This window comes from Ovis aries, chromosome 14, assembly GCF_016772045.2.
Source record: "Ovis aries strain OAR_USU_Benz2616 breed Rambouillet chromosome 14, ARS-UI_Ramb_v3.0, whole genome shotgun sequence".
In the NCBI taxonomy this organism is placed as follows: domain Eukaryota; kingdom Metazoa; phylum Chordata; class Mammalia; order Artiodactyla; family Bovidae; genus Ovis; species Ovis aries.
The window spans coordinates 65,361,650-65,386,817 of NC_056067.1; the positions used below are offsets into that span (position 1 = coordinate 65,361,650).

Here is a 25,168-nt window from a genome sequence, read left to right on the forward strand (position 1 = left end):
CAAACTGTGGCAATTTCAAGCTGTGAATATGAGGTTGTTACCAAACCAGGTAACATTTCCAGAGGTGCACAAGCCAGAAACTGAGACACCAAGACTTAAGCGAGGGGGTAGCTGGAACTTGCCAACATGGCTCCTCTTGGAGTCTGTCACATTATGCCATCTTCCTTTGCTACTCTTCATTTGTATCCTTTTCACTGTAATAAACTGTAGCCACTGAGATCTTAACTTTAACTTTTTATTTCCCCTGTAACAAATAAGTTTCTCTAGAACTATATATTTTCCCCAATTTCATTGAGTAACTACATAATCATTGTTAATGACTTTGTGTAATATTCAAGTATTATTAATGTTGAGTTTAGCACAGGATTTAGGTAAGAGGAGAAAAGAAAAGGAATAGGTTTTTGGATAGGGAGGTTAATCATAAACTCAAAAGGGGAACTGAGTTTCTGAGGTGGCGCTAGTGGTAAAGAACCCGCCTGCCAATGCAGGAGACTTATATGAGAGACATGGGTTTGATCGCTGGGTTGGGAAGATTCCCTAGAGGCGGGCATGGCAACCCGCTCCAGTATTCTTCCCTGGGGAATTCCCATGGACAGAGGAGCCTAGTGGGCTACAGTCCATAAGGTCAGACACTACTGAAGCAACTTAGCATGCACACACAGTTTCACTACCTTTTCCCAACAATTTTCTTAAAACTCCAAATGCTAGTTACCTCTGAAGATCAACCGCAGCTGTGAGTCACATGCAGAAAATTGTAGAATTTAAACCTTGGACCTGAGCTGAATTAAAACACGTAACTAAAGATTCTCTTCAACCCAAGTAAGACCAGCAAGTAGTTATTTAAAAATTTAGAATTCTTTAGGGTACATCTAACTAAGGTCATCTAACTTAATACAACTTGTATACATGTTGGTTGGAACGTAAGATGCTAAGCTTATGTGATAAGGCGACAAAGGCTGGTTGGAAACTGATCAGGAAGGGATCAACAGGGAGTTCTCTTTCCACAAAAACCCTGAGGATCATAGAAAGGTCAGGAAAGGAAGTCTAAGGCTACAAAAATCCAGACCTGAAGTATTAAAAAGAAAAACTGATTGCAATTTAATCAGCGAAACAAAAATATGTTTAAGCTGTAGATTTTCAGGACAGACTACCATATTTATAAGATAGGATCCAAAGAAACATGTCCCTGCAGATGATGAGCAGAGGCTAAGGGGCCCACATACCAACCAACTGCCTATTGACACTTGCAAATAAATAGAATGAACACTGGAAAAAGATTTTCCTATCTTATGAAGAAAAACTGACACAAAGAATATGCCTCAAATCAAAACAGGGTGCCCTGAGGAAGGGAAAAGTGCCCAATAGCCTGCCATACCCTTTAGTACTCAAGATGAGTTGACTGTACATGGTCATCCTCATCAAATTCTGGTAGACATGGAGGCTAATGCTACATTAATCACCAACAGCTTAGCTCAATCTCTTCCTGACAGTGGAAGGTATTTCAGATAACCCTGATTCCCCCCATTTCAGCTGTAAATACTTGCACTGAAAAATCATAAGCATTCTTCCCACTCTGGTACCATCCCTGCAAATTTAATAGGAAGAGACTTATTAAACTATACATTGCCCAATATCCTAATTACAAGGGAAAAATTTAAAGGAAATGTATAGCATTATTTACAGTTTATTACAGAAGAATAATGTCAATAACCTAACCTTCCTTGTTGAGAAACCAGGAAAATAAGACCAAACCCTAAAGCAAAGAAAAGGAGATGATAAAATTAGAACAAAATATTGAAACTTTTAAAAAATCAATCAAGAAAAATGTTGGTTCTTTCAAAATTGACAAAACTAGGTTGACTGAAAAGACAACAAAACCAAGAATGAAGACACTACTGACTAAAGAAACTGAAGGTATCATAAGGGAATGATTAAAAAAAACACACACACAAACATTTACAAAACAGAAACAGATGCACAAACTTAACAAACTTGGGGGGGTGGTGGGGGGATTCGAGAGATTATTGAGTTGATTGACATGTAAACAGTGCTGTATTTAAAATAGACAACCTACAAGGACCTACTATATATAGCACAGGGAACTCTGTTCAAAACACTGAAATAACCTAGATGGAAAAAGAATTTGAAAAAGAATACATACATGTATATGTATAACTAAATCACTCTGCTGTCCACCTGAAACATAACTATACTCCAAGGAACAACAGACTGGTTCCAAATAGGAAAAGGAGTACGTCAAGGCTGTATATTGTCACCCTGCTTATTTAACTTATATGTAGAGTACATCATGAGAAACGCTGGACTGGAAGAAACAAGCTGGAATCAAGATTGCTGGGAGAAATATCAGTAACCTCAGATATGCAGATGACACCACCCTAATGGCAGAAGGTGAAGAGGAGCTAAAAAGCGTCTTAATGAAAGTGAAAGAGGAGAGCGAAAAAGTTGGCTTAAAGCTCAACATTCAGAAAACGAAGCTCATGGTATCCGGTCCCATCCCTTCATGGGAAATAGATGGGGAAACAGTGGAAACAGTGTCAGACTTTATTTTGGGGGGCTCCAAAAATCACTGCAGATGGTGATTGCAGCCATGAAATTAAAAGACGCTTACTCCTTGGAAGAAGTTATGACCAACCTAGACACCATATTCAAAAGCAGAGACATTACTTTGCCAACTAAGGTCCGTCTAGTCAAGGCTATGGTTTTCCAGTAGTCATGTATGGATGTGAGAGTTGGACTGTGAAGAAGGCTGAGCACCAAAGAATTGATGCTTTTGAACTGTGGTGTTGGAGAAGACTCTTGAGAGTCCCTTGGACTGCAAGGAGATCCAACCAGTCCATTCTGAAGGAGATCAACCCTGGGATTTCTTTGGAAGGAATGATGCTAAAGCTGAAACTCCAGTACTTTGGCTACCTCATGTGAAGAGTTGACTCATTGGAAAAGACTCTGATGCTGGGAGGGATTGCGGGCAGGAGGAGAAGGGGACGACAGAGGATGAGATGGCTGGATGGCATCACCGACTCAATGGACGTGAGTCTGAGTGAACTCCGGGAGATGGTGATGGACAGGCAGGCCTGGCATGCTGCGATTCACGGGGTCACAAAGAGTCGGACACGACTGAGCGACTGAATTGAACTGAACTGAAAGCCGTTCAAGAGAACAAAATAGAAAAAATTACTTGACTGTATTTTTATTGAAAGTCTTCCCCCAAGAAAATTCCAGGCTTAGGTGCCTTCACTAAGGAATTCCAGCAAGCATTTAAAAAAGAAGTTTCACTCATTCTTCAAAACTCCTCCAGAAAATAGAGGAGGAAACAATTATTCTTTGGCATCAGAATTACTCTGATACCAAAGTCGGAGAAAAACAGATCTATAAACCCACTACTACTCATCTATCTATACAATACATTAACAAAGTATCAGAAAACTGACTCAGCAAAATATATACAATGGATTATACAAGATGATCATGTGGGATTTCTTGCAGGTAATGCAAGATTAGCTCCCATGGACAGAGGAGTCTGGCAGGCTACAGTCCACAGGTTGCACAGAGTCAGACATGACTGAAGCGACTTAGCACGCATGCACCATTTAAAAAGACAACAAGGAAAATATTTTAAAAAACCACAGCCATGTGATGATTATCTCACTAAGTGGAAAAAACTGGAACAGAAACCACAGAAATAGATCCACACTAATACAGTAAACTGATCTTTGAAAAGGGAGCAAAGGCAAAGGAATGGAGAAAGGATAGTCTTTTCAACAAATGGGGCTTAAAAACATGATCCAGTGGTTAGGACTCTCTGTTTCCACTGCAGGGATGTGGGTTAAAATCTCTGGTTTGGGAACTAACATCCTACAAGCTGCAGAGCACGGAAAAAAAAAAAAAAAGTGATCCAGACACAGACCTGACACTTTTCACAAATATTTTCTCAAAATGGATAATGAGCCTAAATACAAAACAGTAAAACACATAGACGATAATACAGGGGGCACAGACCTTGGGTTAGGCAATGATGTGTTAGACACAACACCAAAAATACAATCCATGAAAGAAACACTGAGTAATTTGGACTTGACTAAAGTGTAAAATTTCTGTTCAGCAAAAGACACTATTAAAAGAATATGAAGTTATTCATCACATGTCACTAGAGAACTGCAAATGAGAGAAACAATATACAGTTACTACATACCTACTTGAATGGCAAAAACCAAAACATTGACAACATCAAATACTGACAAGAACATGGAGCAACAGGAACTCTCACCTACTGTTGGTGGGAATGCAATATGATACAGCCACTTTAGAAGGCAGTTTTTTTTTTTTAAGGCAGTTTTTTTTTTTTTTATAAAACTAAATATTCTCTTACTATGTGACCCAGCAAATCATGCTCTGAGGCTTGAGCTCAAATGAAGTGAAAATGTATACTGTCGGGAGCCACGTTAGGCATTACTGACAAAATGGAGGCACGGCACCAGCCCCCTCTCCTCATTCCGCAGGCACGGTGCCGGGATGAAGAAGTTAAGTTTTGTGATCCTGACTTGTTCTTTCCTTTCTTCGGTTGAGTTGGCTGGAAGGAATGTTAAAGTGATTATTGTTCTTGAGAGAAGCATGAGAAAGCACAAAGCCTTCTGCAGTTGTGCCCAGAAAATAATCTATAAAGTAACCATTGGCATTTTTTCAAGGATTTTTGCAAAGAATGTCCCAGGATGAGCACGTAGGTCACAGCTTGAGGCCATGGGAAAGATTGTTATCTGAGACCTGTTTGTGAGGGAAATGTTTATGGCAAAAGAAGTTTGCTGAGTTTAGGAATAATTAAGAATAGTTAGAAGCCTTTTTAGGAGATAGTGAGCTTAGGATACTAGGGGCAAGCGGGATTTAAAAAGATAAGAAATAGACTGAGGAATGTGATATGCGGCCCAGACATAAGCATGATTTACAATGTAATCATAAGTAAACACGATTCTAAGAGAATCGCTGAAGCAGGAACTCTGTTTGAAGGACAACAAGGAGATAATAAATCTAGGTGAGGGGGAGGTGAAAATGTAAAACCTCTGACCTAAAGCTTTTGAAAAAGTATAAAAGAAGACCGGATGCTTGAAATACACATGTAGTCCCGTACCTCGAGTCAGAGGCTACATCATTTTCCGCTGACGCCGCTCATCCCTTCAGGCTGATTCCCGGCTGCTGGAGCTGGACTCCGGCAGTACACCCACACAAAACACTGCATAGTGCAGGTTTAGTCATAGTGCCAAAACTCGGAAGCAACCAAGATACCCCTCAGTGAATGGATAAACTGTGGTACAACCATACAATGGAAGGTGATTCAGTAATAATTTATACACAAATCGTCACAGCAGTTTTATCTGTGACAGCACAAAACTGGAAACAACCCAAATATCCACTAACAGGCAAATGGATAAAAGACAATTGTGGTATATCCATACAGTGGATGAATACTCAGCAATACAAATGAATAATTGATACATGAGGCAAATGGATCAATCTCAAAATAGTTATGGCTGGTGAAAAAAGTCAGAGTTCCCACTCCCCAGAAAATATATGTCAAATGATTTTGTTTCTATAAAATACTATAAAATGCTTGCTACTACTTGTGAATTGTGGGAAAGGGGCTTAGAAAGGACTGGGCAAGAAACATTATAAAGAGACACAAGGAATCTCTTGGCTGTGCTGGATATCTCCATTATCTCAATGTCTGGTCTCATCAGTATATACACATGCTGAAACATAGCACATTTTATATTTTACATATATGTATTTCATGTTACCATACCTCAATAAAGATGTTAAGAGCTAAATATTCCCCATAAATATCCATATTTACCATTCTTCTTGGGAAGCCCCATCTGCCAACTGTTCTGGTTCTACCATATCCCTCTCCACATGACTTAGGAGCATAAGCTCTGCCTCAGGGTCAGCAAAAACTGCAGAGTAATGAAGGCCATGTCCACCTCAGTCACGAGGAACACTGGCTGGTCAGAGAAGCCCGAGCCCTGATCTCTCTTCTGTCACTGCTGGGGCTCCTGCCTGTGCAGTGATGGCCAGAATGTAAACAGCCTAGGGAGGTACAGGAATCCACAGACCTTTATTTACTGAGACAGTGTGGTGGCCACAGGAGACTCAGAAGTGTGAAGGTCCTGAGAATTTCTGTATACTTTCATGCCACAGAGCCAAAATCGCAGGGACATATAGAGATGCTGCCTTAAGAACAGATACCCATCCTCTCATGAGCCTCAGTCATCCCCACTCCATTATCTCAGTGTCTCTGTACCAATGATGATTCCCACCTTTGCTGGTGTGAGTTCTATAATCTTCAAAAGGGACACAGTGCATTGACTCCATTCATAAGGCCCTTCTCCAGGTGAAGTTTCTGGGCATTAAACAAGTTTAAGAGACGCAGCTAAAGGGTCACCAAAACTGTTGCATTCATGAGGTCCTTCTCTAGGGTGAGCTTTCTGGTGCTGTTCAAGATGGGAGCTTCCGCTATAGGCCTTCCCACATTCACTGCACATGTAAGGCTTTTTCTCCAGTGTGAACTCTCTGGTGTAGAATGAGGCTAGAGTTGCGGCTAAAGAATTTCCTGCATTCATTGCACTCATGAGGTCTTGCTCCAGTGTGAACTTTCTTGTGTTGAACAAGGTGGGGGCTACTAATGTAAGCTTTTCTTCATTCACTACGCACATAAGGCCTTGTTCTACTGTGACGTGTCTTTTGTAGAATGAGGATGGAGTTGTGGCTAAAGCATTTCCCACATTCACTGCATTCATAAGGCTTTGCTCCAGTGTGAATTCTCTGGTGCACAATGAGGTTGGAGCTATGGCCAAAGAGTTTTCCACAGTCATTGCACTCATAAGGCCTTTCTCCAGTGTGGATTTTCCAGTGCTGCACAAGCATGTGTTTACTGCTGCAGGCCCTCGCACACTCACTGCACTCCTAAGGCCGTGCTCCAGTGTGCATTATCTGGTGCTCCTCAAGTGTGTCTTGGTAGCCAAAAGCCTTCCCACATTTGCCCCACATATAAGACTTTGCTCCTGTGTGGACTCTCCTACGTTTAATGGGGCTGGAGTTACGGCTGAAGAAATTTCCACATTCAATGCACCATAAGGCCTCGCCCCAGTGTGAATTCTCTGGTGCTGCACACGGTGGGAGCTTCTGCTGTAGGCTTTTCCACATTCAGTGCAGTCATAAGACCTTTCACCAGTGTGAACACTCTGGTGCTGAACAAGTGTGCTTTGACGACTAAAGGCTTTTCTGCATTCACTGCACTCCTAAGGTCTTTCTCCGGTGTGAGTTCTCTGGTTCTGAACAAGGTGCACGCTTCTGTTGTAAGCTTCTCCACATTCACTGAACATATACTGTCTTTTGCCAGTGTGAAATTTCTGGTGGGTTTTTAGGTGAGACAAGTGAATGAAGGCCTCTCCACACTCCTTACACACATGTGATGTTTCCCCACCACGAAGTTTTTTGTGATGAATAAGAGTGGATTTCTCCTTGGACAAATTTCCACACAGTAGGCACCTAAAGGTTCACACTTCAGCCTGATTTATCAGGTTGTCGAGGAGAGTGAAAGCGTTCAGGAAGGCTTCCTCATTGTCAGTGCAATTGAAAAGTATCAGTTCATTACTCTTTCCCTGGTGTTGCCCAAGACTAGACTTCTGTGAAAAGATTCCATGAACTCAGCTTTCTCTGTGAGTGCTTTGGTGTTGGAAGAGGCCAGAGTTATCCGGCACATCCATCACTGCCCCCGGCAAGTAAAAGGTCTCCATAACTCATGGACAGCTCTTCATATGTGAGGCCACATTATCATCTTTACTGACAGGATTCTTACCACTATGTGGTTTCTGGTGCTGATGAAAGTTTTCACTCAACAGGAATCCTCATCCATAGGGGTCACATGTATCCAGATTCAGTGCAGGGCATGACCCCTGGAGTTCATCCAGGTGTTAAAATGCCTTTCAAGAGCAGGTCATCTGTCTCACATGGGTGAGCCTTCTGGATAAGTGGACAGGACCCAAGAGTCCTGAACTCTGACACTAATTCTATAAAAACACTCTGCTCAGAAGGGGCCTCCTCACTGACTTCTTCACACCAATAACCTGAAAACAAAGAGCTGCTAGTGAAGGGCATGCTGACTTCAGTAAGAAGCAGCAAGTGCGACATACCAGTGAGTCCATGGGCCTTTGGCAGCATGAGGGGCCAGCATCAGTGAGGAAGAGCCCACTGTCAGTCCTGGGCCTTGGAAGGCATGGAGGACTTCCAATGATGGGTAAAGACACGATGATGGTGGACAATACTGGAAGCAGAGGCGAGGTCTCCCACTCACTCCTCTAAGAAGGGTTTAAACAGGGGCTCAGCTATTGGTGTCAGGTGAGCTTGGCTCATCTGTCAGAAGGCTCTCTCCAGGCCCAGGAAAATCTGATTGCAAGTGAGTAGCTGGCTCTTCAGGACTACATACGGATATGCACACAACTCATGACACATTAACGCAGCCAATGGTGCAGAGCATCACGGGGTGAGCAGAGGAGAATGAGCGACAGACACGGAGGCCAGAGCAGTGGGCAAACAGCCAAGGCAAGGAAGACGAAGAGAAGTGTCACGTGCCAAGAAGGGCGAGGAAAGGGAGAAGCGAGGTACTTTATGGGCCTCGGCAAGAAAACACTGGTGAACACAAAGTAGGCTGACGGTACAATGTGAGCCCTCAGATGGCTCTCTCAGCTCCCTGCTCTGGGCTGTCAGTGTGGCTGGAGACAGGTCCACTCACAGGCACTCGGGACTTTCTGCCTTTTTGCCACTGGGCAACTACATGAGTGGCCCAGATAGACCCATCTCAGAGAGAAGAAAAGGTTAAAATTAAAAAGACAAAAAACCACATAGGAAGATTTGGCAGAACACCCCTATGCCCTCCACAAGCAATCACATGTCAATAGCTACAATTTCTGGCAAAGTCAGTCCCTGAGAACTGTCAGCCAGAGGATGGGGGCAGAACATAGACATAGATGCATCATGGATCTGGAAGTGCCCAAGCCAGGGAGAATCTGTGAAGCCAACTCAAGAGCCCTGAACTCTTAACCTTATCCAGAAAGGCTTTGGGCAGCAGATGTCAGGACTGCTCAGCGAGGGGACACTACACACAGCCTTGGGCATCCACAGCCCCTACCCTTGGAACCAAGATGGGAGGAGGAAGAGCCCCTGATTTGGCAGGACAGGAAGAGCTGCCCACAGGGCACCAGGGAAAAACCGAACCCAAGGACACTGCAGCAGTTGTGTGGGCCTGTGGCAGGCAGCCTTTCCAATGGCACCAGGAAGACCTGTTGCCCAGTGTTCTTGCCCTTGCATGAGCCACTTCCCTTGAACAGAGGCTGCATTGACTAACCCATTTCTAAGAACAGAACACAGAACAGAACATTTTTCCAACAGGGAAAAATGATGGGATCACTGTTTCCAGGTTGGATTAGAAAAAGACAAGCTATCATCCTGGACATTCTCTCTGCTCAGAGAGAAGGTTCCTTCACTGCTGTGAGATGCACTACAGAAAGGCTACGGTGACAAGGAAGCCAGGAGGCCTCTGACCAACAGCCTTACAGTCCAACAAGCCACAAGAAATGACCTCTTGGAAACATAAAACATGAGTCAGTTTGTGAGTGAGATCCTCCCGAGAATGGCCTTCAGATGAGAACAGTTCGGCTGGGAGCTTGATAGAAGCCTCATGACAGACCCTGAGCCAAAAGCACCAGGTGAGGTGTGACGAGTTCCTGACACACTGAAACTTACATAAGGCCTTCTAATTGTTTTATGTCACTCACTTTTGGAGTAGTTTGACATGTACCAATAGGTAACTGAAACAGGGACTTACCCAAGGCAGCCACATGTCTGAAGTTCTCCATCATCACATCACAGTACAGGAGTCTCTAGCTTCTTCCAGCAGCTCCCACTCCTCCCGGGAGAAGTACACAAACACATCCTTGAAGGTCACACCACCCTGCCACAATGCAGACAGCTGAGCCCACAGACAACAGGACTCTCCAGGCCCCGCACTCACCTCCCACCCTGTCTCCTCTGCTCCCCAGCCTCCCAACTTGGAGGTGATACTCGGCCGTGACACCGCTCCTGGCCACCCTCTCCTGTCCCTCTGATCACTGTGTGAAGCCCAGAGCAAAATCAGGCAGGCGGGCAGACAGAGACTATGTAAGCCATGGGTCCAGCAAGAAGGGCACCAAACACTCTCCCGCTGGCATCCTCCTGACCATGCCTCTCAGAAACAACTTTAAGGCCATCAGTCCAGGCTCCTCCCACCATGTACATCACTCTGAACCACACCTTCCTCATATCTGGGGTCCCCCTCCATTAAGACTAAAAACTTTCCAGTCCACACTTCCAAGGCACACCCCACCCCTGAAACCACTCTGCACAGTGGCCAGGAAGAACTCTTTTGTGTTTATGACAGGCTCTACTGCCACTCCGGTGCCTGAGCAAGACACCCAGTCCTCAGTGCCCAGTTGGGACTTTATTTGCCACCATCAACACTTCTGTGGACCACTGTAGTAGCCTCCTCCCTCATGCCCACACTCCATTCTTAACCAGACAGCAGCCAGAGGGAGCCTGTTTTGATTCAGAGCATCTCTCTTCTCTTCCAAATTGACCATGTCTTTTGTGCATGCCACATATTCACTTAGTCATGTCTGCCTGTTTGGGACCCCAAGGACTGCAGCCCACCTCGTTTCTCTATGGTATTTCCCAGGCAAGACTACGGGAATGGGGTGCCATTCCCTCCTCCAGGGGACCTTCCTCACCCAGGGATCAAACCTATGTCTCTTGCATCTTCTACACTGCAGACGGAATCTTTACCACTGAGGCATCCCGGAAGCTCATGTCTTTCATCACCTTCAAAACAGAAGCCCAGCTCCTCAGCCTGCTGTTTTTGCCCAACTTCTGGCCTTTTTCTCAACAGACAGAATTAAGGCCTGTGGTTTCTTGATGATGCCCAACTCAATCTTAACCCCTTAAGCACTTGTGCAAGTGGTTCCTGAGTGTAATACACCCTTCCACTCCTCCTCCTACAGGCTGCTCAAAGCAGGAACCTCTTCATATAACTCTTGGCTTATATTCAGGGTGCTGGGCTAGAACAGGACTCCTACTCTAAGGCCCCCAGGCTCAAGCACAGGGGGAGGGACAGGTGAAGAGTCCCAGAGCATCACTACTTCTCATCACAAAATCTCCACCGGCCCTAGTTTAAAAACATACAAAATCCATACACTCTGTAACGTCCACTTTCGGACCCACCATCAACACACCTGGGCAACTGCAGTCAATTCCGCCTGGTCTCCCTGCCACCCTCAGGCTTCCCCAATCTTTCCACTCAACTTAGAGGCAGCCTGTCAACACAGACGTCAGATCACCTCCCTTCTCTGTTATAAACCTTCTGTGGTTCCCATCACCGTCAGAACAGAGGTCCAGCTCCCCAGCCTGCCATACCAGTTCAGACTGCTGACTGCCTGCTCTCTGTTCTCAGCACACATAACCGCAGAGACCTGCCGTTTCCAGAAAGTGCCTAATTCATCCTCACCTCCAAGTGTTTGTACCTGGGGCTCCTAAGCCCTGCAAACCATTTCGCACCTCATCCCATCAACACTGGGAAGGGGTTCCTTGCCACATGTTCACCGTCACTCACCGCCCTTCACCGCCTTCATACTCAAGAGAAGGCAGCGACCAAGACCAAGTTCGGAAAGCCTGAGAACACAACATTCCCCACACCTCAGTCGGGAAGGCTTGAGGACTTTCCACTCACCTGAGCCGGGTCCATAAGCGCGGCAGCCGCCATGGGGTCCTATGAGCAGAACCGGGCTGAAAAGGCGGTGGAACCCGCGCCCTCCCCTGGGTGCGGTGAGCCCGAGAGGACGGTCGAGTTCTGAGCCCCAATCTCCTTCTGGTCAAAAGGCGCAGAAGCTTAGGATGCTGCCTCCGGAAGCGGACGAGGACAGAGGGTGGTTGCGAAGGCCTCCGAAGGAGCGCAGCCTCAGGCGACAGCTTCACGATAGGCGGCCCGTCCCACGCCAGCAACCATGTTTCGTAATAACCAAGCGGATAGAAGTCCCACCTTTTTTTCTGTCCTCTGTTGGCCTCTCCAGGGCCTCCCCAAAAGCGGACCCCAGTGAGGACTCCCAGCCTACACAGGCACTCCAAAATCCCGGGCACCAGCAAAAGACATCACAACCGTGAGGCCAGAAATCCCACCTCTGCTTGCAAGGGCCTCTGGAAGCGCCCATCTTCTGGGCGGCCACTGGCACAGCGCGCATGCGCTGGGCAGAGACCTCTGGGTAAAGGAGTTTGTGCACCCAGTCCACCCAGGCAAAGGGCAGGTTTCGGGTTCTCCCTGATAGTTGCAGAGGCGGATGGAGGCGGAAAGGTCAGGGAGAAACTATGTTCTGAAGCGCCAGACCTCCTGGTAAAGGCAACGCGCCCCTATTTCCATGGTGACCTGTGACAACACTGTGACCCTCAGTTCTCAGCCGTAGGTTATTCAACATGGGCGGATCCCCTTCTAAGCCAGAAGAAGCGCCTTTGGAGTGTATCCTTCAGTTCAGTTCAGTCGCTCAGTCGTGTCCGACTCTTTGCGACCCCATGAATCGCAGCACGCCAGGCCTCCCTGTCCATCACCATCTCCCGGAGTTCACTCAGACTCACGTCCATCAAGTCGGTGATGCCATCCAGCCATCTCATCCTCGGTCGTCCCCTTCTCCTCCTGCCCCGACTCCCTCCCAGCATCAGAGTGTTTTCCAATGAGTCAACTCTTGGCATGAGGTGGCCAAAGTACTGGAGTTTCAGCTTTAGCATCATTCCTTCCAAAGAAATCCCAGGGCTGATCTCCTTTAGAATGGACTGGTTGGATCACCTTGTAGTCCAAGGGACTCTCAAGAGTCTTCTCCAATACCACAGTTCAAAAGCATCAATTCTTTGGCGCTCAGCTTTCTTCACAGTGCAACTCTCACATCCATACAGACCACTGGGAAAACCATAGCCTTGACTAGACAGACCTTTGTTGGCAAAGTAATGTCTCTGCTTCCAACAACCTCAGATATGCAGATGACAGAACCCTTATGGCAGAAAGTGAAGAGGAGCTAAAAGCCTCTTGATGAAAGTGAAAGAGGAGAGCGAAAAAGTTGGCTTAAAGCTCAACATTCAGAAAGCGAAGATCAGGGCATCTGGGTCCCATCACTTCATGGGAAATAGATGGGGAAACAGTGGGAACAGTGTCAGACTTTATTTTTTGGGGCTCCAAAATCACTGCAGATGGGGATTGAAGCCATAAAATTAAAAGACGCTTACTCCTTGGAAGAAAAGTTATGACCAACCTAGATAGTATATTCAAAAGCAGAGACATTGGAGTGTATCCCTAAGAATTGGAAATTCTTCAAAATCGAAGGGTTAAAAAAGAAGAGACTTAAATTCTATTGTAACAGTGCCTGGCCTTTTGATCAGTTGGGGAATGGAGAAAAACGGCCTCCAAACAAGTCTCTATATTAATAATACCATTCTGCAGTTGAATCTTTACTGCTGCTGAATGGGCATGTGGAGTGAGATTGCCTCCTGCCTGCCTCAAGAGAAGCAGAAAGGGCAGACTTCCCACCTCCCAGATCTCGGGCTGGTCCAGCGTTTCCAAGCTCCCCACCAAGTAAACACATCCGTATTTACAAAATGTCACCCACGGTGCACACCAACAGACCCGCCCAGACATCATCCTCCAGAACGAAGTGCCTGAATCTTCAGTGATCGTGTGACAGGTGTGGTGCAGTGCCTTCTGGGTAAAGTAGTTCACTGGGTCCCAGGTCCAGATAAGGGGAGGTGCTCCCCAGATCCGGAAAAGGTTCCCCCACACCACGGAAGTGTTGCTGGAGAGGAGGATCCTTAGGCTCTGAGGCGCAGGCGGGGTTTCAGGTTTCTTAAAGGGGATGTGATGCACCTAGATTTCCATGGACTGGACTGTGGTGGTGGTAGTGGTTTAGTCTCTAAGTCGTGTCTGACTCTTGTGACCTTGTGGACTGTAGCCCGCCAGGCTCCTCTGTCCATGGAGATTCTCCAGGCAAGAATACTGGAGTGGGTTGCCATTTCCTTCTCTGGGGGATCTTCCCAACCCAGTAATCAAACCCAGATCTCCTCCATTGCAGGCAGAGTCTTTACTGTCTGAGCTACACGGGAAGCCTTGTGGGTTTCAGATTTCTTAAAGGGGATGCACTTAGATTTCCATGGACTGGACTGTAGGTCCTTCATTCTGTCCACTCTCTTCCCACTTAGCCAGTTACTGGAACACATGCCCGTTTGGAAGGGGCTTATCCATTCTAAAGGGCTTCCCTGGTGGTTCAGATGGTAAAGCATCTGCCTGCAATGCAGGAGACCCGGGTTCGATCCCTGGGTCGGAAAGAGCCCCTGAAGAAGGAAGTGGCAACCCACACCAGTACTCTTGCCTGGAAAATTCCATGGACGGAGGAGCCTGGTAGACTGCACTCCATGGGGTCTCAAAGAGTTGGACACGACTGAGCGACTTCACTTTATCAATTCTACATTGCTGCAATCTCCCCCAGTCCCTATTAACCCAGTCACTGTTTCTGTACACAATATGGTTCCCACCCCTAGGCCTTCTGAGATCTTAAGTCCATGGACATATACCTACATGAGTTTTTTTTCTTCAGGGACACACAGCTCCTACGGTGGATCTCAGAAGACAGCTCTTTCTCAATTTTGCCATGGGACATTCACTAAATTTAAGGGCCCCAACTCAGGCTACTGCCAAATACCGCTGTTTGCAAACCATCTGCCCCAAGTGACTGTGGATCCACAAATAATTTTCACATCTAGGGCATGAGATCCTGGTGCAGGGGCCCTTCAGATTTTCCTAGGAAGTCTCAGGAAGCAATACAAGTAGGCCAGATTTACATTGAGAGCCGTTCGTTGTCCTCCTGCTATTTCCTTTAGGGCATAAAAAGTTAAATAGTAAAGATAGCTTAAACAATACGACTGAGGGGAGGAATGGAATAGGAAGTTAGGATTAGCAGATGTAAACTCTTATACATGGAATGGATAAACAACAAGATCCTACTGTAAAGCACAGGGAACTCTATTTAATACCCTATTATAAACCATACTTGAAAAGGATATTTTTTAAAAAGAATATATATGTATAATTGGTCACTTTGCTGGGTAGCAGTAATTAATCCAACATTGTAAATGAACTATACTTCAATTAAAAAAAAAAAGAACTTTATTGCAAGAACCAGGAAGGTTAGCCTGGAGTTTGAGGAGCGGATAAAATGGAGGCTGGAAAAATCTGTCAAGACTATCAGGAGACAATCACTAATGACCCTGAACAAGGGAAACCTCTGAAAACTGCCAGCAAAACCAGATCCAGTCCTCTGGCAAAGCTAGGTGATGTCCACACCATAACCAACTAAGGGGGTGGGGCATGAATTCTTACCAAAGGGCTCAAATGGCTGGCGATACTCCAGATAAAGCAAGTGAAAGTGAAAGTCACTCAGTTGTGTCCAACTCTCTGTGACCCCATGGACTCCAGGCCAGAATACTGGAGTATTTTTGTGTAAAAAAAAAAAAAAAAAAAATTACTAAGTAGACACAGTGAAAAGACAACCCTCAGAGTGGAAGAAAATATTTGCAAACTATTTAATAAGTTAATACACAGAATATATAAGAACTCAAATATCTAAATAACAATAACAATGACCATAATAACATTAAAAAATGGGCAATGGATCAGAAGAGACATTTTCTCAAAGGACTAATACAAACAGCCAACAAGGAGATGAAAAACTGCTCAACATCATTAAATGCAAATCAAAATCACAATGAAATATCACCTCATGTCCCTTCAGTTCAGTTGAGTCGCTCAGTCGTGTCCGACTCTTTGTGATCCCATGAATCGCAGCACGCCAGGCCTCCCTGTCCATCACCATCTCCCGGAGTTCACTCAAACTCATGTCCATCGAGTCGGTGATGCCATCCAGACATCTCATCCTCGGTCGACCCCCTCTCCTCCCGCCTCCAATCCCTCCCAGCATCAGAGTCTTTTCCAATGAGTCAACTCTTCCCATGAGGTGGCCAAAGTACTGGAGTTTCAGCTTTAGCATCATTCCTTCCAAAGAAATCCCAGGGCTGATCTCTTTCAGAATGGACTGGTTGGATCTCCTTGAAGTCCAAGGGACTCTCAAGAGTCTTCTCTAACACCACAGTTCAAAAGCATCAATTCTTCGGCGCTCAGCTTTCTTCACAGTCCAACTCTCACATCCATACATGATCACAGGAAAACCCATAGCCTTGACTAGACGGACCTTAGTCGGCAAAGTAATGTCTCTGCTTTTGAATATACTATCTAGGTTGGTCATAACTTTCCTTCCAAGGAGTAAGTGTCTTAATTTCATGGCTGCAGTCACCATCTGCAGTGATTCTGGAGCCCAAAAAAATAAAGTCTGACACTGTTTCCACATCTACTTCCCATGAAGTGATGGGACCAGATGCCATGAGCTTCGTTTTCTGAATGTTGAGCTTTAGGCCAACTTTTTCGCTCTCCTCTTTCACTTTCATCAAGAGGCTTTTTAGTTCCTCTTCACTTTCTGCCATAAGCGTGGTGTCATCTGCATATCTGAGGTTACTGATATTTCTCCCAGCAATCTTGATTCCAGCTTGTGTTTCTTCCAGCCCAGCGTTTCTCATGATGTACTCTGCATAGAAGTTAAATAAGCAGGGTGACAATATACAGCCTTGACATACTCCTTTTCCTATTTGGAACCAGTCTGTTGTTCCATGTCCAGTTCTAACTGTTGCTTCCTGACCTGCATACAGATTTCTCCAGAGGCAGGTCAGGTGGTCTGGTATTCCCATCTCTCTCAGAATTTTCCACAGTTTATTGTGATCCACACAGTCAAAGGCTTTGGCATAGTCAATAAAGCAGAAATAGATATTTTTCTGGAACTCTCTTGCTTTTTCCATGATCCAGCGGATGTTGGCAATTTGATCTCTGGTTCCTCTGCCTTTTCTAAAACCAGCTTGAACGTCAGGGAGTTCACATATTGCTGAATCCTGGCTTGGAGAATTTTGAGCATTACTTTACTAGCATGTGAGATGAGTGCAATTGTGCAGTAGTTTGAACATTCTTTGGCATTGCCTTTCTTTGGAATTGGAATGAAAACTGACCCTTTCCAGTCCTGTGGCCACTGTTGAGTTTTCGAAAGTTGCTGGCATATTGAGTGCAGCACTTTCACAGCATCATAGGATAGTGTTACAAAAAATAAAACAAGGAGAAAATAAAAATATTGCTGAGAGTGTAGAGAAATTGGAAACCTCGAGCTGTGTCAATGTAAAACAGTCCAACTACCACGGAAAACAGCCCCTCAGTTCCTCAAAAGAAATAAATATTGAATTACTATATGATCCAAAATCTCTGTCTGGGAATATACCTTAAAAGGATTGAAAGCAGGGCCTCAAAGAAATATTTATGCCATCATATTTATAACAGCATTACATACAACAGCCAAATAGGGAAAGCAACTCAAGTGCCCAATGATGAAAGGAAACAGAAAAAGTACGATGTACAGAAGATGGAGCATTACTCAAAATAGGAATGAAATTCTGACACATGCTAGAACATGGAGGAACCCTAAGAACATTATGCTCAGTTAAATATGCCAGCCACAAAAGAAGAATAACCTGATGACTCTTATATAAGTTACCCAGGGAGAACAATTCATACACGGAAAGCAGAATAGTTGTTGTCAGTCAATAAGAGGGGGGACGAAGAATTGCTGTCTGATGGGTTTAGTTTTATCAGATGAAAAGACTTTTGAATATTTGTGCACAATGTGAATGTTTTATTACTACTGAACTTACACTTAAATATGGTTGACTGTAAATCTATGTTACATGTACTTCACAATTAGAAAAATTTTAAACACCTATATAGCAGTCCATCCCAGCGCTAAATCAGACCAGACTTTGCTTTGAAGTCTTCCCCTGTTTGCAATACTCTTTAGTGTGAACTTCTTGGTGTCGAAGGAGGTGGGAGTTTTGGCTAAAGCCTCTCCCACAGCTGGCACATTCATAAGGCCTTTCCCCAGTATGAACTCTCCGATGTTTAATGAGGCTGGAGTTGTACCTAAAGACTTTCCCACATTCTCTGCACTCATAAGGCTTTTCTCCAGTGTGGACTCTCTGATGAATAATGAGGGTGGAGCTGTCCATAAAGAATTTCCCGCATTTGCTACATTCATAAGATTTTTCTCTGGTGTGGACGTTTTGGTGCCGAATGAGGTGGGAGTTTTGACTGAAGAGTCTACCACATACACTGCACTCATAAGGTCTTTCTCCAGTGTGATTTCTCCGATGCCTGATGTGATTTGAGTTATGCCTAAAGAGTTTCCCACATAAGCTGCACTCATAAGGCCTTTCTCCAATGTGCACTTTCTGATGCCTCTCAAGTGTGAAGCGGTACCTAAAGAATTTCCCACATTTGCTGCATTCAAAACGCCTTCCCCGAGTGTGAACTCTCTGATGAATAATGAGCCTGGAGCTGTCTACAAAAAATTTCTTGCACACACTGCACTCATATGGTTTTTCTCCAATGTGAACTCCCTGATGTCTTTTGAGCGTGAAGCTGTACCTAAAGAATTTCCCACATTCGCTGCATTTATATGGCTTTTCTCCTGTGTGAACTCTCTGATGAACAGTGAGTGTGAAGCTGTCCTTAACGCACTTCCCACACTGGCTGCACTCATAAGGCACTGACCTAGTGTGAACTCTATGGTGTGCAGCAAAGCCAGACTTTTGTGCAGAGAACCTTCCACATCCAAGTTGCTCAGAGAGTCTTGTCTCAGTATTGGTTTTCTGCTGCTGAACCAGGTGGAACTTTCTGATGAAGGTCTTCCGGCTTTCACAGCAAAGGTTTTTCTGGTGCTCAACAATTGTGTGTTCTTGGCTAAAGGTCTTCCCACATTCACTGCACTTGTCATCATTCTGTCCACTTTCAGAGGCTGCCCTGCCCTCCATGTCACTGTGTGGTTTCCCTTCCATGTGAAGGGCCTGGTGCTGGAGAATGCTGGATTGGGCTAGGAACTCCTGCCCTCTCACCCGACATGGACAGGTCTGATCTGTCACGTGAACACTGTCGTTCTTCACACAGAAAGTCTTCCCCTCACCCCATCCAAGGGGTCTCCTTTGACATGGCTCCTTTGGATGCTGGGAAGGACTCTCCCCACATGCAGACACCTCCTGCTCAGGCTGTGTCCCACCGTGCCCAGCCAGGAACAAAGTGTCTTTCAAGAGTGGGCCACACATCTTACAGGGGTGAGGCTTCTGGATGCATAGGCCTGGCTGTGGAGTCTTGACCTGTGACCATGCAGCCACATCATGCTGCTCTGAAAGGGCCACCTCATCCTGGGTGGTATGCTGACAACCTGGAAGGAGAGATGCCAACAAAGGCAGTCCCATCAGTGTGTCTCAGACCGGCCCAGTGATAAGTCTGTGGGATTGCAGAGGCCTGGGGCTAGAACCCATGTGAGGAAGGCCTGGGGTGCAGAGTGGAGATTGGGAGGCTCATCTGAGGGCAGAGCCCAGACAACTGACCGGCCAGGGCAGGAGGAAGGGGTATGGTGCATGGAGGGGAGGAAGGTCTACAGCTCACTTCAACAAGGCCTGACTACTGGTAACTGGAGAGCAATGTGTAGAAGGCTCTGTCCAGACCCCAAATGTCTAAATGCAACATGGCAGTTGGACTACAAGGAGTATTTAAGGATGCATGCATATGTTCCACCACTTCAAATGGAGCTTATGTTGAGAACACTGCAAAAGGAGCAGTGGAAAGGAATGGATGAGAGCCAGGGCCAAAAGTGAAGAGTCAAAAGATCAATTGGGAAGAAAAGGAGGAAGTGAGGTGTGGACTCTGGCACCACACACTACTGGATATAGGACACATGCCCCGTGTGACAGGACCCCAGCTCTGATGTCTCACCATTTCCTCACCCCCACGTACCAGGGCTATGCGCTCTTGAGCCTCTCCTGACCTTACGGAAATAATGTCCACCCTGTCAGGCACTCAGGGCCCTCCTATTGCTCAGGGTAAGCAACCACCTGGGCCTGAAGAGACCACTCAAAGAGGAAAGACTGGGAGAGGGATGGGGCCCACTGTATAAAATCCCATACTCTGAAATGATCAATACGAGGACAAAGGAGGGTCTAAACATTCCAGTGGTAGATCAATGAAGTAGAACACTCCCTCTCACCAGACACGAAATGAACTCAAAATGGGTTATAGACTTAAACATAAGTCATGACACCATAAAACTCCTAGAAGAAAACATAGGCAAAACATTCTCTGACATAAATCAGACCAGTATTTTCTTAGGTCAGTCTCCCAATGTGACAGAAATAAAAACAAAAATCAAGAAATGGGACCTATTCAAATTTACAAGCTTTTGCACAACAGAGGAAACCATAAATGAAACGAGAAAACAACCTACAGAATGAGAACCAACTGTGGGAAGGTCAGAGGCACCCCTAGAAAGTGACGAAGAGCAAAGCCCAGCCCAGGATGCTGTGGTGGGCAGGGGGGCCTTACCTACGGAGGACAGAAGTGCAACGTTCTGCACCATCACTTGATAGTACAGGAGTCTCTGAGCCTCATCAAGAAGTCCCCACTCCTCCTGGGAGAAATATATGGCCACGTCCTCAAAGACCACAAGGCCCTGTAATAAAATTAAGATAGTTCACCCCGTAAGCAGCTGCACGTGCAGTATTTCCTTCAATTTTGTATTGGTCTACTCTTCATCCACCAATTCCAGGGCCAAACTAACCACCAAATGTGTTTATATCTCCCCTGCCATTTGGAGTCTGTGGTCTGACATGTATGAGCACTCAGTCACTCAGTAGTTGTGTCCTACTCTTTGCGACCCCATGGACTGCAGTCTGCCAGGCTCCTCTGCCCTTGGAATTCTCAAGGCAGGAATACTAGAGTGGTTGCCCTGCCCACCTCCAGGGGATTTTCCCACCCCTGGTATTGAACCCGTGTCTCTTGCGTCTCCTGCATTGGCAGGTGGATTCTTTTACACTGAGCCACCTGGGAACCCCTCTGTGGTCTGAACCACCTCCTTATCGAACTCTCACAAACCAAGTCAGTATTTTAGAAGGCACAAGGGACTCGGTGTCTCCATCTGTAAAATGGGAATAAGGATGGTTTCAATTCAGAGGGCTGAGACTGATATCAAACATAAGAAGTACACACTATGTGTCAGTGGTACCATCCACACAACCAAGGGTTTTGTGTGCACTTTCAGTGGAAATGAATTGGTACAGTTTCAAAAGTTGGGTGTGTATTTTTCCTACTTTTTAAGGTTTTAAGATGTGAGAAGTAAAATTTCACATTGTAAGCAAATACGTAAATGTATATTATCATGCAAACCAATGATTAAGTGTCTGGATAAATTTAACTAATTCAATATGTTCATTTCTAATGGCCTACCTACATGTGTATATTTAGAGGGATATCGGTTCATTAGTGTTTAAATCAGTAACTGTGTCATGTACTCTTAAGTTAATGAGGTGCAGGAAGGCACTGAGCAAGCGAATCAGCTACTAGGCCTTTTGAGCCTGCCTGTTACACAGTAGCCTGGAGGGAGCTGCAGGGAGCCCTGGGCTGGACAGCGCACCACCCCTCTTGCTCTGAGGGCTTGAGGAGATGAGGCAATGCCCTGGTCTGGGACCGGCTGCTCCAGTAGCTCAGGTGACCTCTGCCGTGTTCTATAGGGAGTGGTTTTGAGGGCCTGCGAAACCGTGCAGTGGGGAGAATCTATACCAACTCACCACTCAACCTCCTTCCCAGGTCAGCTCCTGAGTCCACCTGAATGGATCCTTCTACACACAGACCAGAATCCATCCTATAGCAGGGCTGCTCCCTCCTACACCCATCTGTGCCCTCACCTCTAGTCTCAGGCCCTCACTTGAGCTTCTGACTCACAGGGTATAAATCACACATTCCCAAGACCCCTTTCTTGGGTTTGAATAAACTGCTAGTACAGGTCCCAGAAATGAAAAGAACACTTTACTTACTAGACTACTGGTTGATTATAAAAGCGCACAGCTCAAGAACAGACAGGCGGAAGAGAGCTTCCACATTCTCTGGAACTTCACCTCAACAGCACCTCCTTATCTTCCCAAACCGGAAGCTCTCCGAACCCTGGTCTTTTGGGGTTTTTTAATGGCTCCATTATACAGGCAAGACTGATTCAATAATTGTCTTTGGGGGCTTCCCTGGTGGGTCAATGGTAATAAATCTGCCTGCCAATGCCGGGAAACGCGGGTTCCATCCCTGATCCGGGAAGATCCCACAGGCCTCAGAGGAACTAAGGCCGTGTGGTACAAGTACTGAGCCTGCACTCTAGAGCCTGGGAACCACAACTACTGAGCCCACGTGTGGCAAGTACTGCACAGACCTAGAGCCCATGCTCCCCAATATGAGAAGCTACTGCAGTTGAGAAACCTGTGCACGTAACAGTAGTTCCCACCCCTGCCCCCGCCGCAACTAGAGAAAGCCCAGTGGGCAGCAAGGAAGACCCCAAACTGCCAAAAATATATAAAACTATTTTTTAAATAATAATAATAAGTGGCTATGGGAGCCAGATTCAACGTCCAGACCCTCTCCTCTCCTTGAACGGGCGTGAGGTGGGACTGAAACAGGCAGCCCTCAAATTCTAAAATTGGTTCTCCTGGTAATCAGCTACCATCTTGAGGTGCTTCCACAAGTCAGCTCACTCACATTACAAGACACAATCACTCTCAACACTTAGGAAATTCCAAGTGTCCTGGCAGTTGTGAGTCTACAACTGTGGGTCAAGACCAAATACACAAGGGAAATACATTATGATCATCCGAATGAACACATCTATATTGCTTCTAAATCACAATATCACAGGTCCTGTCTTCCTCATTCCCTTTCCAACCTTCCACGATTCCCATCCGCTTAGGATGTCGTTTCAGGTGAGACAGCTCGTTCCCCTCTGTCCCCGGAAAAAAAGTGACCCCAAGTTTTCCCAGTGCTCCGGACTCGTGAGCATCTGCAAGCCGTGCACCGTCGCCCCCGAGGGAACTCTCTCCCTACCCCTCTCCACTGGCTGAAGGGCGACCCCTCACAAGGCTGCCCTCAGTTCTGGACTCCATGGCTGACAGGGCCACTCCGTCCGGATCTGGGACTCGGAAGCTGGAGTCAGGCCGGGTGGGGGCCGGGAGACGCAGAACCCACCTGAGCCGGCGTCATCGCCGCGGCCTCTGTCGCCGGTCGTGGGAAGAGCGAGGACGGACCGAGGGCACTGCCGTCAACTACGGGCTCAGGGGGACTCACAGCCGCCACTGGGCAGCGGGGCCAACGCACCTCCTGTCGCTTTCCGCTCCGTCTCTTCGGTGCCCACCATGCGACTGAAAACCCCTGAACAAGTGAGCAGCTGGACAGCAGCTCAAAGACGAAAGGCAAACGCCGGAAGTCCCGCCCCCCCAGGCGATGCTCTCTTCAGCTTTTTCTGGCTCAGCCTACACCGCCTAGCATTGTAGAGATTTCTGGGTAATGTAGTTTCCGCTGGCGCAACGCCTATCAACTCTCAAGAGTTGCCTAGAGTCCCTCTGGCGCGCTGGGAAACGGAGTTGCCAGTCTCTTAAGATGTAAAGAGGAGGTGGCACGAATACACAGAGGAACTGTAGAAAGGAGATCTTCAGTTCAGTTCAGTTCAGTCGCTCAGTCGTGTCCAACTCTTTGTGACCCCGTGAATCGCAGCATGCCAGGCCTCCCTGTCCATCACCATCTTCCGGAGTTCACTCAGACTCACATCCATCGAGTCCGTGATGCCATCCAGCCATCTCATCCTCAGTTGTCCCCTTCTCCTCCTGCCCCCAATCCCTTCCAGCATCAGAGTCTTTCCCAATGAGTCAACTCTTCGCATGAGGTGGCCAAAGTACTGGAGCTTCAGCTTTAGCATCATTCCTTCCAAAGAAATCCCAGGGCTGATCTCCTTTAGAATGGACTGGTTGGATCTCCTTGCAGTCCAAGGGACTCTCAAGAGTCTTCTCCAACACCACAGTTCAAAAGCATCAATTCTTTGGCGCTCAGCTTTCTTCACAGTCCAACTCTCACATCCATACATGACCACTGGAAAACCATAGCCTTGACTAGATGGACCTTTGTTGGCAAAGTAATGTCTCTACTTTTGAATATGTTATCTAGGGTGGTCATAACCTTTCTTCCAAGGAGTAAGCGTCTTTTAATTTCATAGCTGCAGTCACCATCTGCGGTGATTTTGGAGCCCAAAAAAATAGTCTGACACTGTTTCCCCATCTATTTCCCATGAAGCGATGGGACCGGATGCCATGATCTTCGTTTTCTGAATGTTGAGCTTTAAGCCAACTTTTTCACTCTCCTCTTTCACTTTCATCAAGAGGTTTTTAGTTCCTCTTTACTTTCTGCCATAAGGGTGGTATCATCTGCATATCTGAGGTGATTGATATTTCTCCCAGCAATCTTGATTCCAGCTTGTGCTTCTTCCAGCCCAGCGTTTCTCATGATGTACTCTGCATAGAAGTTAAATAAGCAGGGTGACAATATACAGCCTTGACGTACTCCTTTTCCTATTTGGAACCAGCCTGTTGTTCCATGGCCAGTTCTGACTGTTGCTTCCTGACCTGCATACAGATTTCTCAAGAGGCAGGTCAGGTGGTCTGGTATTCCCATCTCTTTCAGAAATTTTCACAGTTTATTGTGATCCACACAGTCAAAGGCGTTGGCATAGTCCATAAAGCAGAAATAGATGTTTTTCTGGACTCTCTTGCTTTTTCCATGATCCAGCAGATGTTGGCAATTTGATCTCTGGTTCCTCTGCCTTTTCTAAAACCAGCTTGAACATCTGGAACTTCATGGTTCACGTACTGCTGAATCCTGGCTTGGAGAATTTTGAGCATTACTTTACTAGCGTGTGAGATGAGTGCAATTGTGCGGTAGCATAAGCATTCTTTGGCATTGCCTTTCTTTGGGACTGGAATGAAAACTGATGTTTCCAGTCCTGTGGCCACTGCTGAGTTTTCCAAATTTGCTGGCATA

The 25,168-nt window shown here is 46.1% G+C and overlaps 1 protein-coding gene and 1 pseudogene across 1 annotated transcript; both read right to left on the bottom strand.

Annotated features, from left to right (window-relative positions):
* Positions 1-217: 217 nt before the first annotated feature.
* On the bottom strand, positions 218-11,857 carry LOC121816450 (zinc finger protein 304-like; annotated as a pseudogene).
* Positions 11,858-15,694: 3,837 nt separating this feature from the next.
* Positions 15,695-23,559, bottom strand: LOC101114301 (zinc finger protein 548-like). The gene is made up of 3 exons (XM_012094866.4): positions 23,327-23,559; positions 20,651-20,777; positions 15,695-19,490 (listed from the first exon to the last, which is right to left on the bottom strand). Exons 1-3 carry the CDS (start codon positions 23,339-23,341, stop codon positions 18,022-18,024), a joined length of 1,611 nt encoding a protein of 536 aa, XP_011950256.2. The 5' UTR covers positions 23,342-23,559; the 3' UTR covers positions 15,695-18,021.
* Positions 23,560-25,168: the final 1,609 nt, after the last annotated feature.

Excerpts from the sequence above, each read along its gene's own strand:
- LOC101114301 (XM_012094866.4), bottom strand. Across the intron at positions 19,491-20,650 it reads TGCACTTCTGTCCTCCGTAG|GTTGTCAGCATACCACCCAG; the intron begins GTAAGGCCCCCC and ends CTCTCCTTCCAG.